This window comes from Vanacampus margaritifer, chromosome 9 (genome assembly GCF_051991255.1).
Source record: "Vanacampus margaritifer isolate UIUO_Vmar chromosome 9, RoL_Vmar_1.0, whole genome shotgun sequence".
NCBI lineage: Eukaryota > Metazoa > Chordata > Actinopteri > Syngnathiformes > Syngnathidae > Vanacampus > Vanacampus margaritifer.
The window spans coordinates 3,970,924-3,988,495 of NC_135440.1; the positions used below are offsets into that span (position 1 = coordinate 3,970,924).

The following is a 17,572-nucleotide window of genomic DNA, read 5'->3' on the forward strand; positions in this document are numbered from 1 at the left end:
AAATAGGGCTATGTAAAATGAACATGTACAATTTTCTTTTACTATAATATCTTTATTTTATGTACCATTAATCAACCAACAATTTTTTTTCTAGATAAATGACTGACTAATAGTGTTCATATTTTTATTTTTTTATTTTTATTTTTTTATTTTTTTTTGGGGGGGGGAGGGGCTGTCTAAATGAATGCAACAATTATTATACTCTGAATAAAGAATGGAGTTGACAAATATATTAACTGGATAATCAGAATGTTGTTGTAACAATGATTAAAAGTGCATCATAAGTGAAGAGATACAGACTTGTATCAAATACATGAAACAAATTGTCACCCTCTTAAAATGATTGCCTACGTCTTTTTTTGTGTGCATTTTTTGTTTTGCCTAAATCATCTCCTCGTGATGCAAATGGTTAATTTTTTTGTGTTTCCTGAAAAATCTGAGGAAAATATGATTTAGGCGATTATTTTAAGAAGGCGTCGAAATGGTCTTGTAGTGGATCTAGCGCGTCTGACTGTGCAGTCCGACGTGAAAGAAACGGAGAAAAATATTTTGATGGCACAAATAATGTGTTTCCTGTTTTACCTTGTTGTGCTTGATGTCACTGGGGTACTTGTACTGCATCCGTCTTTTTTTGTGCGCAGGTTTAAAGCATCCTTCCACCATCCTCACGCACCCAGCGTGATCTGAATGTAGTAGCTCCACATAATAAACAGATAAACAAAAAACAGAAATCACGTAAGACTTGCGAAAATAAAACCAGGCATTACAGTATATAGCTCAGTGCGTTCGCCTTTCAAAAGACTACTTTATTTTGAAATATGGATATGAACGCAGCACCGTTACAGAGTGTGTGTTGGTGTGCGAGGAGGTAACCTGACGGAGCTGCTGTGAAGGCTCAAGAGAATTGAGGCAAACCATCGACTGAGGGTGGCGACAGGACGCCACATTCATGCTATCGCCATATAACTCGCCGCGGATCCTGAGCAATTAAGACTTAAAAAAAAGAGTGCGAGAGGGAGAGAGAGAGCGAGGGAGAGAGAGGGAGAGACAGAGAGACCGAGAACGTACACTGGCCGATTGGGAGGAGGGACCACGCACAAGCTGCATGACCTTGCATTGAATGTCATCATAAGACGGATAAAGGAGAGGTAATGGGCTACCTAACTGGTTTATATTTTGTGTTATTCGTATTGTGCAAAACTGATCGACAGTCATTTTGAATTTGAATAGCGGTTCTAAGAGAACCGTTCATCATTGTGAAGGTGAAGGCCGGAGTGTATGCCGCAGAATGCAAATGTAAAGAGGCCTCTGCTGCACATTAAACGTATTAGTCACACAAGGTGATTTGTAATTAATGGTGATTTGGGGTGTTGTATTGAAAACAGTTGAACCAAAAAGAGACCGATAGCGGATGCTGCAGCAGGCTTGGGCGAATGGGGGTGTTGGTGATGGGTGGATGCTGTTTTTTTTCTTTTCTTAAAGGACCATTATATCAAGCCAAAGTGTTCTTCAGTGGCAGCTATGCTCCCCCTGCTCCTTCTCCCCCTCCTTCTCTTCCTCCTCCTCCTCCTCCCCCTCACGCATCTATTGCCTGTGGTCGTATTCTGGCCGAAAAAAAAAAGTGCTGACACATGCGCTGTCCCGCCACATGCTCCGTGCCATTGTGCGCATTCAAGCCTATAGAGCATCCATCGTGGTTGGTCCGTGGCCTGCCTGTGGCTTGGTCTGCTTACTAATCTAATACATTAACAAGCAGACACAGAGTTAGCAAGCATGATACAGACCATACTGTATCAATATGATGACAGTGTGCTTGGGATTTGTGCCTATATTTTTTTAAAGTCCACTCAGCTCTGTTTTCTTCATTCCAGGTCATCAGACATGGAGATTGTCACACATCTAATTAATGACACCATAGAATTCTACAAATGGACCTTAACCATCGCAGGTAATTATGGGTCTTAGTCATACAATGTAAAGTAAGAAATGTTTTGATGTTTTTTCTATAATAACAATACAGTACAGACAGCCTACATGATTTTCAGTGGACAGCAACAATCATAAAGATTATTCGTAACTGTTTTTTTTTTTGTGTCAGTGTCCATCGATCCATCCATCCATCCATCCATTTTCTTTTGCTTATCCTGGGTTGGGTTGCAGGGGCAGTAACTCGGAAGCCCAGACTTCCCTCTCCACAGCTTCTTCATCCAGTTCTTTGTAACAGATGTAAGGAATATGGATCTTTTGTTTGGGTGTGTCACTAGCGGGTGATGTCATCAAGTGATGCCTAAGTACAAGCGCCTACCATGAGTTCCCGCCAGTTGAGGCTCAGACTGTGAACGAGAAGGACGCTGTTGCAGAAGCTTCCCTGGTCGACTCAACACAATTTATTTTTGTGATGCGAAATGAAGTGTGGTTGGTTCCACGGTTCAGACTGTGATCGTGCGGACGTTCTACCGGGCGATTAGTGTTCTTTTGTGAGAATAAATGTCTAGCTTTAGTGAAATCCCTAGCTTTGGTGTGGATGTAAGTTTTTGCCTCTTGTCTGTTCTCTCGACTGTAATGAGCTGAAACATATCTTCCAGAGTGATCCCAAGGTGTTTTCAGGCTGGCGGGGCGACAGGGTTCTAATTTTGTGCCCAGTGCAAGTCTAGTGCTGGGTGGAGTTTTCTTCTTTACACATAAGGAGGTGTTTGCGCCATTTTGCTATGTAACACAGCCGACTCGAATGGAAGCAGCGCCCCTCATTCCCATTCAAATCAGGGCGGTGGAAGCGCACACATGCTTGACATTTTAGAAGCAGAAATGAACTTACTGAGTTATGATGAGAGATGAGATTGGCACCCGCAAAGTACATTGATACATAGGTATATATACAAGATCCCCCCTTGAGGATGGTGTAGTCAGCCCCACATGTGACGTGGGCAATTGGAGACCACCTTGCACACCCAATCGTGCATCTACTATATATGTAAAGAAGCCAACTGTACCACAATATCCGAAAAAAGCAGAGATGCAATACTGAGGCCCCCAAACCAAAGTACCCCAGCAGAATGATGGAGTCCCCAGCAGGAGAGTTCTCCAGCACTCCTTCAGAGGATTCCAAAAAGCATGGGCACTCTGAACTGATATTTGGGGTACAGGAACAAATAACAGTGATGAGACCCGTCCCCCCCACCTAAAAGGCGGAGGGAAGCTACCCTCCTATCCACCTGGGTAGGGGACCAACATTGCCTTTTTGGGGCATGTGGGCCCCATGGGTGCAGGCCCGGCCACCAGCCACCAGCCACTCGCCACCAAATCCCACCTCCAAGCCTGGCTCCAGAGGGGCTCCGTGACCTGCGTCCGGGCAAGGGAAAACCGAGTCCATTTTTATTTATCATCAGGGCTCTCTGAGCTGTCCTTAGTCTGGTCCCTCACCTAGGACGTGTTTGTCATGAGTGACCCTGGCAGGGGCATAAACCCCCAGACAGGATTATTTGGTCACACAAACCCCTTCATCATGATAAGGTGACAGCTCAGGGAGATGGTCAATGTCAATTTTATTTGTGTAGCACATTTCATATGGCAAGCGTAAACTCAATGTGCTTCAGAATGAAAAGCAAGATGGCAATACATTTAAAATACATTAAAACAAACAAACAATAAGCCAGTAATTCCCAACCATTGTGGCGGGACACATTATTGATCAAACAATCATTTATTTATAACAAATAATGTATCGTTGTCCATCTATCTATGCCAGCAACTTTTAGTGACAGACAGAACAAATAAATGATCTTCTATTCCAGTGGTTCTCAACCGCGGTCCTCGAGTACCCCTGATCCAGTCTGTTTTCCATGTTTCTCTCAGCCAACACAGCTGAGGATCGTTATCAGGCTTCATGCAGAGCATGCTGATTAGCTGATTGTTTGAAACAACTGTGTTGGCTATTGGAGACATGGAAAACAGGCTGGATCAGGGGTACTCGAGGACCGGTGATGAGAACCACTGTTCTATTGGATGGCAGAAAAGTGTGACGTGTATCCACTTGTGTATCCTGTTGACGCTTTTCCTTCTCTAAAATAATAGTCCAAAATCCAAACAAAGAAAAACACACATTCAGTTGTTTGATGCTTGCCGAAGTGAGGTCTAATGAGGCATTATGCTGAGATCTTGTGTGATATACTGTTGTGGTGCCGAAGCCAAGGAGACGCAGGAGGAGTGTTACAAAAAACTTTACTGAGCATCACACACTGACATCACATCACTCCACAACCAAAACAGGAAGTCCGTCACTCTAACTCCCCCCCTAGTCAACACCCTCAACAAACATTAGTTCTGTGGGGGAATTCTGTCAACTAACACCACACAGTACTGTTTTCTCACTTCATTATTTATTTATGATGTTACAGTCGTTCATTTTGAATGAGTGTTGTAAAACACGCACGCACACACACACACACACACACACACGCACGCACACACACACACACACACACGCACACACAAAGCCAAAGTGGCCAGTTCAATGTTCAAAATCTTTCCTACAGACAAGCGGGTGGAAAAATGGCCCCTAATGGACAACCCCTTGCCCACGTTAGCCATCAGTGCATCCTACCTGCTGTTCCTCTGGCTGGGGCCCAAATACATGAAGAACAGGGAGCCCTTTCAGCTTCGCAAAACGCTCATTGTCTACAACTTCAGTATGGTCTTCCTCAACTTTTTCATCTTCAAAGAGGTAAAGATTTAGGTGCCAAAAAAGCATTAAAGTCAGCTGCTTCTACCTCGCGGACAGACAGCTTTATCCTGCAAATTTGATTAACCTCATTTGAGGACAGAGGTGGCAAATCCAGGTCCAGAAAGTAAAAACACTGCCACAGTTTGGCTTTAGCCCCATGTGCTAGCTAGCAAGCTCCCTAGCTATAGCTCCTCAGGTGTTTGGTTACCTGCCTAAAGCCAATGTGGCAGGAGTTTTACTTTCTGGACCTGGATTTGCCACCTCTGTTTGAGAGTATCTGTCTTTGGATGCTTTCCCTCCGCTTCCTTGAGTGTCTGCCATTTTCTGTTTAATTACCCAACTGTGACGGACTGATGATTAATAATTTTGATCCTGTAGCTCTTTATGGCAGCCCGGGCAGCAAGTTACAGCTACATTTGTCAACGGGTGGACTACTCAGACGACCCCAATGAAGTCAGGGTGAGTGCCATGAGCCAACCTGTATGATTTAATATAATGCAAACACTGTATTGTAAAGCAATATCGTTAACTTGTTCTTTTATCCACCTTATTCCTACAACCCATGAGCCTTTACGTGAATGCAAAAAACAACTTCTGGCCTCGGATTTGCATATTTGCAAACAATGCACGCTAGCTCGTTTGAATGACGTAAACCATGTGTAGACACCAGTTTTTGCAGTTTAAAAAAGATGATAACACAATCCTGCTTCCTACAAACGTAGAGGGGTGGGAAGATGAGATAAAGAAGTGGCCAAATATAACGTACAAGTGTATTTGCAACTATTTTCTCAGCCCTGTTGCTTTGGAAGGCGAGGCTATTAATTTAAAAAGCTTGAGACGTACCAATATCTACACAATAATACAGTTGGTCGTGTTTTGTTGAAAGAGGTTACACTCAGTCTTTTTTAGCTTAAAGAAGATGTAGGGTCCTCCAGGCAAAACCAATCCTTTCCACTGCATGTTCACATTACCGGGCAGTCTAATGCTTGATGTAAACAAGATTAATTCACGCCACTCGATGTCATAAACTGCATTCAACCTGAACCAATAACGCATGCATGCATCTGTACTTATGTCAACGTCAACATCAATTGCTGCAAATCTCTCCCAGGTGCTCACTAAAATGGTTAAAGGACTGCTTTTTATATATCGCTTTTCACTACACCATATGGTGCCCAAAGCGCTTTACAATTTAAGCCTCACATTCACCCATTCACCCATTCACACATGTAAGGCGTGCCAGGTCCACTGGGAGCAAATCGAGGTTTAGTGTCTTGCTCAAGGACACTTCAACATGGCCACCAGGGGTGAGGATCAAACCCACAACCTCACGGATAGGAGACGACCACTCTCAGCCATGTTGCTATAGAGCACCAAAATAAATAAATGACTAAAAATGAAAATAAAAACAGATATAAAAAATGTCATTCCAAAATTAAATAAAAAAATTATATGAATTGAAATAAAAACAACAATATATATATATATATATATATATATATATATATATATATATATATATACCCCTGAATAAATTAATAAAAGTAAAAATAAATACAAAAATAAAAAACGAGATTCAAAACATAAAAATAAATGTCGAAATACATACAAAATAAATATATAAATAGAAATAAATATCACTCTGTCCTCACATTTATTTATTTCAGGCAGCAGATGCTCTGCCAGGATGAAATGTTCAAATGAGGGGGCGGTCCTAAGCGTGTCTTGGGTTTGGACTCCGTCGTTGCAAACTGCCTATCATTGATCGAGTGAGCGGCTCGGCGAACAAGGAAGTCTCGCCGGCTTGCATAAGCGAAGTGCGCATTACGTTTGCGCATGTGTGAAAATCAAGTTTTAAAAAAACGGCGAATGGAGTGCATTGTTTAAACAGCAGGTGCATAATTTTTATTTTATTCATATTATTATGTTTAGATGTGCCATGCAATGCATATCAACAGTATGGGAGGGAAAACAGTTTGTGTATATAACAGGGATGTGATTGTTCCGCTAATTCGCGGAATTCCGCTTTTTTTATCTCCCCCCGTCCCCCCCAAAAAAAAAAATTCAGATTTTTTTTAATTTTTTATTTGTAGTTCATTGTGTATACACATGACTCCGACAGATAACATCTTCTGCTATAACAAAGACATTTGTGGTATGCTCTAATATGAGTTACTTTTCATTTGGTCATGATACAATTATTTGTTCATGAAATTTGAACTCTTCAACATTATTTATGTGTTAACTTAGTAATCACATTAGTTAGATATGATGATATTCTCAGTGATAGTTTTTAAAAGCAAAGGCAGTCCAATGTTTTTGAATGTGACTGATTTTGAGTTGACTAAAACTGCCATTTTATATGGGATAGTTCAATATACATTGAAAATTTATGCTGTTGTTTTGTCTATTTCTTTGTCATGTGAGTGCATTGAAAGTACTTAAAAACACGGAAAACCCATGAGCTGCGGGGCCCCAGACCCCCGGCTAAATTTTCAGATAATTTCACTTTGGTCAAATCACATCCCTGATATAAGCGAAGTGCGCATTTATGTTTGAGCATGCGTGAAAATCAAGTTTAAGAAAACCTTTGAATGGCAGCGAATGGAGTACTGAAAGTGTTTGCGTAACTGCACACCTTAAAGCTTGCAAGCATTGTTTAAATGGCCTTCACCTTTAAATGACAAAATAACACGTGCACTTGGTGCCATTTTTAGCTGTCCTAATGGAGTTTATAGGCAAAAAAAAAAACACCATTGCAAAGTTCGAAAAGACAAAAGTGTACGCTTGTAAACCTCCATTCACTCTTCCCAATTTCCAGACAGAAAAAGAAAGATTCAAACGGCCGTAAAAGAGGCTAAAATGGAAATTTTCTTGAACGCATTTATTTTGTCAATATCCTGAAACCGAGGGAACAGACGGAACAGACAGAAGCATCACGAACCTTGCTAGCAGACATAGCTAAACTAATGGAGTGACGGTCATTTAAGAACCTGCCTCTATCTAGCCCCAATTGTGACCCCTTCAGTGAAGAAAGATCCTACCCGTCTCTTGATCGTGTCCTGGTTTTGTGTCCTCGATCCAACCCCCGGTGCACACTGAAGTGCACACATTCAGCAATATCGGCTGACATGCAAGGTGGCCAAAGTTTCAAAACATGGGCTTCTTCCAGCCATTTGTCACTTGTCGTCAAGGGGTCAGAAATTACTTTGTCTCCAACGATTAACAATGGCTTAGTCATTTTTTATAGCGTCTCTCCCTTCTTTGTCAATAAGACTGGTAGCTTTTGAATCGATGCAGCATATGCAAGGGAAGCAAGTTTGTCTTTCCGTTTCTGTCTGTTGCCGAACGCAGTCCTCGTAACAGGCAATCCATGGCGACTACAAAAACGCTTAATTAAATCATCAACTTTCATGCGGTTGAAATCGGTTAAATCTCCAGTTTGCAAGCTGTATTTATTTTTACTTTTATATGTGTGTGCATATATATATATACAGTATATATATATATATATACAGTATATATATATAGTCATTTATTTATTTTTTAACGTGTTAACTGTCGGAAAGAAAGAAAGCGGTGGAAACTAGCGTTTTCGCAAAAACATTCCCTTTTCAGTGTGCCAGTTCAAAACATTACATTTTTTGTCACAGATTCATCTTCTTCTTGCATGGGTGAATAAAAGGTGAATAAAAACAGCATAAAGCTCATTGTAAGAAATAGGTGTTTTTGGAAGGGACCTTCTAAAACAAGTACTCTACACACTAAAAAAATAACCTAACAAACAAAAGAAGCCAATGCTCAGGTGATCTGGTTGTAGAAAAAATTTAGTTGGCCAGATGGCATACCATCTCTTTTCTAGTTCATGTCAAAAGTGTTTTATGGGGTTGAGGTAAGAGCTCTTGAGTATTTCCACCCCAATCATGGATTTCAGTTTTTTTTCACTGTACCCCACTCAGGTGGCAGGGGCATTGTGGTGGTATTTCATTTCCAAAGGCATCGAGTACCTGGACACGGTGTTTTTCATCCTGAGGAAGAAGTTCAGCCAGGTCACCTTTCTGCACGTCTACCACCACTGCACCATGTTCACACTCTGGTGGATCGGCATCAAATGGGTGGCGGGAGGACAGTGTGAGTGGCTCATTTTACAACAGCACATGGCAGGCTTTTTACTCTGTGTCCCTCATTATTATAGTTCAGTCTTTCTCAATTAAAACATGAAAATAAGCCATGTCACAGTACATGTTGAAGGTTTGTGCTGACAAAATTATGAAAATACATACAGTATGGGCCAATCTAAGTTAATAATTGTTTCAACCTTTGTTATATTTTCAGCATTTTTTGGTGCACACATGAACGCAGCAATCCATGTGTTGATGTACCTCTACTATGGCCTGGCTTCCTGTGGTCCTAAGATCCAAAAGTACCTGTGGTGGAAAAAGTACCTGACCATCATCCAGATGGTAATATGTTTCATTGCTATGAGACTCAGATCATTGTGTAAACGTGGAGGCCTTCACACAAGCAGTATTTTATTCTACACCATTAACTTTCTTTTTCTTTTCCGTTTTATTACGCACACTTTTTTGTCCTGCAACTACTTCCACATTTTTTCATCTGATTCTCACCATTCCAACTTCCACATTTTCCAAAAACGCACGGCAACAGGACATACATTTTTCTCATTCCGAAAATTCACGGTTTACCCACAATTCCATGTTTTTCACCCCAAAATTCATTCCCGATGGCAGATTCAACATTTCACATTTACATTGTTTCAAATTGAAATTCAAAACATATAGCTCATTAATTCACCTTGGGGATGATTTTCAACATGCCAAAAATGACCAATCATCAAATGCAACTTGGCCAAATGATTAGGTACTCCTGGATCACCTAAAATCTAACAAGACATTTTATATTCTCCATTAATTTATACACTTTCAGCCATTTTCACTGAAGCAACCCCTTTCGCTCCCGGCTGTTTTACTGGATTTTGACTGATTTTGCAAGGCCCACAGAATATTGTGTTCTATTGCTATAAAAACATGAAGCCTACCAAAAGAAAGATTAGAGTGTCTTCTTTCATCAGGAAAATGTCACGGCTTGTGAATGGAGGACCCAGATGCAGGGAGGTAGGAGAGCCACGGCAAGGATGCGGATAACGTAGTTTTGATTTACTAACAAAAGCAAACACAAAATCACGCTCACAGGCGGACAAAAGCAAACACAAAATCACGCTCACAGGCGGACAACAAACAAAACCAAAATCACGCTCGATGGCGGCAAAAAGGCAAGTCATGAGAAGCAGGAGAAAATTCTTGTGGGAGCGAAACCAGTCGGGTCAGGAGAGTAGCGTCTCGAGGTAATCACCCGACACTCCTTGCTGTGTCCGTCAGGCTTTTATCCTGGCCTGATGGAATGATGGGCAGCAGGTGTGTATGGTGGGCTCCACCCACCAGCTGTTTCCCCAGTGCCTGCAAGGGAAACAGAACAGCTGACCCAAATCATGACAGAAAAAAGTATATTTGTATCTGTTTTGCAGCAATTAGCATTAGAATATAGCTAAGTTTCATCATTATTGACAAACTGTTGAAAACACTGGGGAAAACAGTTGTTGCAACATGGCCGTTCATCTCTTATACTCTGCTGCCACCTGCTGGCCGTTTTTTGTATTAACTACCATTGCTTTAAGCGACCTCTTCATGTCAGAGGTTGCACCAAAGCCTTCTATATGGTCTAGCATAAAAAAAATAAAAAATAAAACGTAACCCTTCCCTCCCATATAAATATGTTTTTGGGACCATGGCAATATTTAAAATAGAACATTTTTATACGTTTTTTTGGGGGGAGCAAATAAGTTAATCTGCATTCATCTATTTAACTGAAGTGTTCCACTAAACACGTTGGGATAAATGGTTTGAAGTAGGGGTGTTAGAAAAAATCGATTCGGCAATATATTGCGAAGTTACAGCGCGCAATTCTCGAATTGATTCGATATGCGTCCGAATGGATTTTTAAACATCAATTTTTTGATAGGTATATTCAACAAAACGTCTTATTTAGGGTTAGGATTCACACATTAAGCATGGAAGAATGTTATATTAATGCTGTTCAAACATGAAACTGCAACCTGTTTGTTAAATGCAGTGGCTCAGTTATAAGCTTGAATTTTCAGATAAATAAATACATTTTCATACAAATCTTACAGTGTACATGTACAAGTTTACTGATTAGTATTTTCAAAATTTAAGTAAAAAAAATAAAAATCGCAATAATCCATTTATAGATTCGCATCGAATCGAATCGTGACCTATGAATCGTGATACAAATCAAATCGCCAGCTACTAGGCAATTCACACTCCTAGTTTGAAGGGTTTTTATAAACCCAACACAGTCACATAAAATACATACTAATGCTGGTTTTCATCACAAAGGCCTGTGATCCTTGTTAATTGTAAATTAAGTTTAACTCACTGAGGTCCTCAATCTGCAAATCTGAAGTTCTGCATGTGTCTCAGATCCAGTTCCACGTCACCATTGGCCACACGGCTTTGTCCCTCTATGTCAACTGTGACTTCCCTCATTGGATGCACTACTCCCTCATCTGCTACGCCATCACCTTCATCATCCTCTTCGGTAACTTCTACTACCAGACCTACCGCCGCCAGCAGCCCAGGCGCGACGCCTCCTCCTCCAAAGCAAGCAAGGCCATCTCGAACGGGGCCCCAAACGGACTCAACAAGGCCGCCAATGGCGCGGCGGTGACGGGGAGCAAAGATGACAAACCCCAGGAAAGCACTAGCAGGAGAAAGAGGAAAGGAAGAGCAAAAAGAGATTAGAGGAGGTTGAGGTAAGACAGATCTGCTTTGAGTTCTATTGTGTTAGGCTGCAGAAGACCTCATTTGAGGAAAGGTGGACGAAGTAAATGTGTGATGTATTCATTTCAAGACATGATGAGGCTGGCTTGTGTTGTGAGAGCTTTGTTTTGCTAGCAAGAGATGCTAAAGGTCATACAGAGGCTGAATTGTCACAAATAGGCCAAAATACTCGCGTGTCAGATGTGAAGTTTTACTTCACTTTCTAGGGATGTCAAGTGGTGAGATGGTCTGATGGGAAATAAAAAAAAATCCTGAGGTTTTATTTATTTATTTTTTTAGCACATTCAGAACTCATAATCATGTCTGTTTACATTGCACACAGTTATTTCACATGTATAAAGCTGATCAATTGTTCTAAAGTCAAAGGTGAGTTGGTAATGATAATGCTGGCGCAACGTCACTCTAACATGGCATTCATAACTCATCACATCGTACATCACTCCAAAAGACAACTTTGCAGTTATTCACCAAATACTGCAGTAAAGATGGAGGATTCTACAGTATGTCAACATCCAATGGTACATTATAAAAGAGAAGGGTAATGTATTATTATTATATTATTTTGAAGTTGGATGTGATTCTTTCATCACTTATGGAGACGTTGTTCACTGCAGGTCTCAGAGTGATATAAAAGTGTAAAATATTCTATTTCTGTATATATATTGTATGTTTTGTATGTCCCTACTTGCGTGTAATGTAACAAAGTGGACCTGATATGTTATTCACCTGGACATATGTTGATTTTTAGGACGGGTTTTTTGTATTTATATCATAATTTTATCACTTGTCTAAGTTGTATCATAGGCTGGTGAAAAAAGTTGTATGCAAAAGGGTCATGTTATTTCACCGTTTTAAAGGTTTTACATTTACTGGCTTGTCTTCATTCCATGTATTCAGCTGGCTTGAATGTAAACAATCATAAATCAATAATAAACGATAATTGGACTATCATAAATTTATATAAAAAGCGGGATTAATGAACTTCTACAATGATTATGTATATGAACCACTAATGAAGATTAATTGTTATGCCTGTATAGTTTTAATCAGTACATTTCAGTTTTATTTTCTCTATATTTTTCAGTTTTGTGTACGTACTGATTATCTTTTTTTATTATCTCCCTGAGATTGCTTGTGTGTGTTTGTGTTGTATATACATATTACATTGTAATCTTTTGTACTCAGCTTGTTTGTTGGCTTGGACATTGAGCCACCTTACTTTTGTGTTGTTATCTTTTTCGTACAATATCATACATTTGAACTCAGAAATTAAACTGAATGCTGGTAAAGAAAAAAATGGATTCTATTGTTTTGTATCGTGTAATAAACGCAATACTAACTAACTATTTTACCAAAGTAAGATTGCACTACTGCATATGGGCAGCATGGCGTACATTGAAAGGAAATTAAAAGCACTAGAGGGTGTCATGGTAACTTGGAAATATTGAAAAGAAACCCAGTCGTTTCAATTCATCAAAAGAAAGAATGAAAAATACTCATGCATGTATTATCGTACAAGGTAGCTCAGTTTTCTCATTCCAATAAAGCATTATTTGTGCACTTTATTTTCTTAGAGTGCAAGCGGTGTCAAACATATATTTTGTTCCAAAAGTAGAGGATTTAAAGACTTGTGTGATATTAGATGTTAATGAGCCAGTTAGAGCGTTTTCTATACCATATTTCACTCAGTTCTGAAATTAATTATGCTCTGTGACCATAACAAGGGAACGTTTTCAAACAAGCAACAACAAAGGTTTTTCTGAATGAGAATAAGGACAACACCTCTAAAATATTAATTTCAAAACAAGGCAGGGTACCCCACAGAATTCCTACCCCTCTAGAAGTGTGATACTATGATATGATGAACTTGTGACATGGACTGTATGTGTTGGGCCATAGTGCAATGTGGGCCATCTTTAAGGCCTCTAAGTTCAGGTGTGTGACGTAGAAAATACAGTATTTCCAACTAGATATAGTCCCGGGCTTACCTCCACACACAGCTTGGGTTTTGATACTAGTCTTCTCTAGAGGGGCTGGGCTCTTTTCTACCTTGTCAGTCATCACAGTCAGTGTCAGATTTCCTTGAACAACGTGGTGTCCCAAACAAAGTCATAACCCGTCTGGATAAGGTATCTTGAAACTACATACTTAATATTGGAGTATCACTAGTAATGTACACATAATTTAGGCAACTTACTCACTTAAATTATGAAGAACCTGCAATGACGTGCAAAATAAAATATAGTCCAACTTGGAAAATTCCAGTGTGTCTACAGTGCAAGTAAACCTCAAAATCCTTAAATAGGTTTTAAGTCCTTTCCTTTGGGAAAACTGCACGTTGGTACAAATTTAAACATCGAAAATGTCCATTGTTAAATGACTTTTTGGAAAATTGTTGCTTTGTTGAATCTACCAACTTCAATCCCCTGTGAGTTGTCTCGCCCAGATTGATTTGATAATAGTCTATAATTCCTCTTCATTTCATGGCTTTTCATTAGAAACAGCATGATTTACAGTAAAGGCCAAAAGTTTGGACACACTTTCTCATTCAATACATTTGCTTTATTTTCATGACTATGTACATTATAGATTATCACTGAAGGCATCAAAACTATGACGCCAACTATGACAACTAACAAACACGTGGACTTATGTACGAGGGTCATTCAGTAAATAAGGTGAACCTGTACGAACCTGTGTGAAATTTTGGGTGCTCAGCTGATGAATAGAAAATTTACTTGTGTACACCGTTTAAAAAAATATCTTTGATGATGATCCACCACTGCCCTCCATGTCACCTGTGCCCAGTGATCTACCCTCTACATTAACAGTCACTTCTCCTAAAATGATTGTCATCCATCATGGCAACTGCCTTAATGAAATGATCCATGAATACATGGTTCCAGCAGTGCTTACACAACCCTTGACTATCAAGAGATTGCTTCCAGATAACACTGAGGAAAAGAGTGTAGTCTCAGGTGTCCTTCGGGATGTTTTTACGTCTTTCTGGCAGGAGTTTTACAAACGCTCCACAGTAGGAACTGATGCAAAGATTCCTTTCATCCGCCATGATCACAATAGTGAATCGTGGAAGGCAATTGGAAGAGTTTCTGTTTTGGGTTATAAAACCTGTCAGTACCTACCAATAGGAAATCTTGTCTGTGTAGAAGTGAGTAGTGATCTACTTGAAACTTTCATGCGTTTTGTGGGTGGACAGAATTGTGTCATCCTCCAGAGGGCCCTAAATGATTTATCCTCTATTGATTTTGATGAGTTACTAGATGTTCTAGAAACCTATGAATGCAGAAGATCAGTTGCCGCAGACACACTGAAAGACATCCTATTGGAAATTTCACACGAGCTTGTACAGAAGCCAATGTACATAATAGACTACTGGCAGGAGGTGATCCAGCAAAGCATCTCCCTTGACCATCATGAGCTTGTGAACATCCTTGGCAACCTCAAACTAACTCCACGCAAAGTGCAAGGGCTCCTCCACTTTCCTGAGATGATGACTCCCAAGCAAAGAGAGGTAGAGAATCACCTTAAAAGATACCTCAGGGAGTTGGATGAAGAAAAACTTGGAACGTTTCTGCATTTCACCACAGAATTGAAATAATGTTTTCAAGCATGTCAAAAGTCTCAAGGAGGCCTATTGGCCACACATGTGGATGTGTGTTAGAGCTAGTTATATTATGACAGCTTTCCTGACTTCCGCACCGACTTCAATTCTGTTATTGACAGTAACATATGGATAATTGACATAGTGTCGTTTCTGTCATTCTTGCATGCACAGATTGTTCTCATAAGTGCTACTGTTTTAGCTCGTTTCAAGTATGGAATTGTTCCATACTGAGGGAGGGAGAGCGAGAGAGGTGTGTGTTTGTGGTCTGGTTTTTGTTACAAAGTGGGGTCGACATTCTGGGATTTCACAGAGTTGTGGGGCCCAACCGTCCATGTGGGGCCATTTTGCTGGGCCCCACAAGTTTAGACCTCTTTTTGAGGGTCAAGACTTGGTTTTAGAGTTTAGGTTTGAATTGGGTTATGGTTGAGGCTAGGGTAAGGAGTGTATGTGCGTGTGTGTGCGCGCGCGCGTGCGTGCATGTTTGTATGCATGCGTGCCTGTGTGTGTGTGAGAGAGAAAGTGAGTGAAAGTTACATCCTATATGGCAAAGATTGTTTTTTTTTTCCAGACCTTATGTTCTTATGTTAAATTCAGCATGACATTTCAGTTAACAGCTCAAATAAAGGTGCAACCCTTAATGTGACAGCTGCCTAGCTGCACACGATTGAGGAAGCAGAACTGGATCAAGTTTTTATACAAGAAGCTTCCAGTGAAATGTCCATTGTCTTGAAGGGATTTGAACATGTTTATCCAGAACTGAACGCTTCCCTTTCTCAGGATGCCCCACCAGTCTTCAATATGTTGATTCCCTGTGCTGCGCCCATAAATAAAGCTCTTTGGCAAAAGTGTCAGTATGGTTCCTCCTTAGAAAGACCTGCATGTTGGCTACATGTCCATTTTCTTTTTTTTCTTCTTTTTTTCTGGAGAGCTCAGTATTGTTCATTCGGTAATTTTACCGATTTGACATGTCATCATCATTGCTCTCTCTTTTTTTTTATATATATATATTTTTTTATTAATTTTCATTTCATATGTTGGTGAGAATGTGCATGTGCATGTGTGCGTGCGTGTGAGTATGTATTCATTAGTTCACCTAAAACCTATTAAAAAATCCCATACCGTTCACCTAAACCGAACACTTCAGAATCCAGCCAGAGTCGTGAGGCCGTCAGGAGACCCGAGGAAGGACCAAAGAAAAGAAAGGAAAGTGAAATCCAGGGCAGGAGCGCCCCCCCACCCCAACACGGCCCGCGCCCCCAACCCAACGCAGCAGGACGGGGCACTGCATGCCCGCCAGGCACACCACCGGTCCACAGCCCCCGCTTCCCCCACGCTCTATACTGCGGTCTGCCCGGGGCGGCGCCGCCCCGGACATCAGGGAGAGCCCCGCGACGCAGCACCCCCCAAGAGACCCAGGGAACGGCCAAGACGCAGCCGCAACCCAGCAGTCAACAGAGGGGCAGAGCCGCCCACGCCCAGCCAGGGGGGGACAGCACTTATAGAATTAACCCACTGGCATGCAGTGAATCCGAATACCCTTAGTGCCCATTGGAGGTGAATCTTGAGGAGTTGGTGATTAAGGTGTCGTTTGATGTAGTCCGCTTGATCCTGCTGGCAGCAACTGAGTTCCTGACTATAAAAACACAACCATTAGTTACAAATTGCCAAATACAGAAACAGCAATGTAAGTTATCGCAATGTGGTGGCTCTCGCTAACAGGCAGAATTAAATAACCAGATTTAGGTTAAAATATTCTATATACGTAGACCATGTTTCTATAAATTTTGATATTTGGTTTTTATTTGAGGCAGATATTTTTTCCATTAAAATGTGATTTATGAGGAGGTTAGACCATTGGTCGATATTCATTGCTCTTGGGATCACCAAAAGACCAGCGTGTTGCGAACGAAGGTTTCTTGGCGGAACGTATGGTACTATTAAATCGATGAGATAGGAAGGCGCTAAACCGTGTAATATTTGATATGTAAATAACAAAACCTTGAAATCGCATCTCAAGTGGACTGGAAGCCAGTGCAAGTTGGCTAGTATCGATGTAATATGATCAAACTTTATCGTCTGCGTCAAAAATCTGGCTGCAGCATTTTGTACTAACTGCATTCTTTTAAGACTGGTCATGGGAAGACCAGAGAATAATACATTACAGTAGTTGAGGCGAAATTAACAAACGCATGAATTATAATCTCTACATCACCATCAGACTAAATAGGACTAATTTTAGCAATATTGCAAAGGTGAAAAAAAGCAGTTATAGTAATATTTTTAATGTGTATTTGAAGTGAGAGAGTTGGATCATATATAATGCCGAGATTTTTTACTGAGTCACTT

General features: G+C 40.6%; 1 protein-coding gene across 2 annotated transcripts; it reads left to right on the plus strand.

Annotated features, from left to right (window-relative positions):
* Positions 1-830: 830 nt before the first annotated feature.
* On the plus strand, positions 831-12,898 carry LOC144057234 (very long chain fatty acid elongase 4-like). 2 transcript variants are annotated; one of them, XM_077574540.1, is made up of 7 exons: positions 835-1,148; positions 1,872-1,948; positions 4,533-4,720; positions 5,099-5,179; positions 8,680-8,851; positions 9,056-9,183; positions 11,242-12,898. In XM_077574540.1, the coding sequence occupies exons 2-7, from the start codon at positions 1,882-1,884 to the stop codon at positions 11,560-11,562; spliced, it is 957 nt and encodes a 318-aa protein (XP_077430666.1). In that variant the 5' UTR covers positions 835-1,148; positions 1,872-1,881; the 3' UTR covers positions 11,563-12,898. The 2 variants fall into 2 exon arrangements, with proteins under 2 accessions (XP_077430665.1, XP_077430666.1); XM_077574539.1 differs by having other exon boundaries at positions 831-1,148; positions 9,056-11,393.
* Positions 12,899-17,572: the final 4,674 nt, after the last annotated feature.

Excerpts from the sequence above, each read along its gene's own strand:
- LOC144057234 (XM_077574539.1), top strand. The coding sequence starts at position 1,882 with ATGGAGATTGTCACACATCTAATTAATGACACCATAGAATTCTACAAA. Across the intron at positions 4,721-5,098 it reads ACTTTTTCATCTTCAAAGAG|CTCTTTATGGCAGCCCGGGC; the intron begins GTAAAGATTTAG and ends TTGATCCTGTAG. Across the intron at positions 8,852-9,055 it reads ATGGGTGGCGGGAGGACAGT|CATTTTTTGGTGCACACATG; the intron begins GTGAGTGGCTCA and ends TTATATTTTCAG.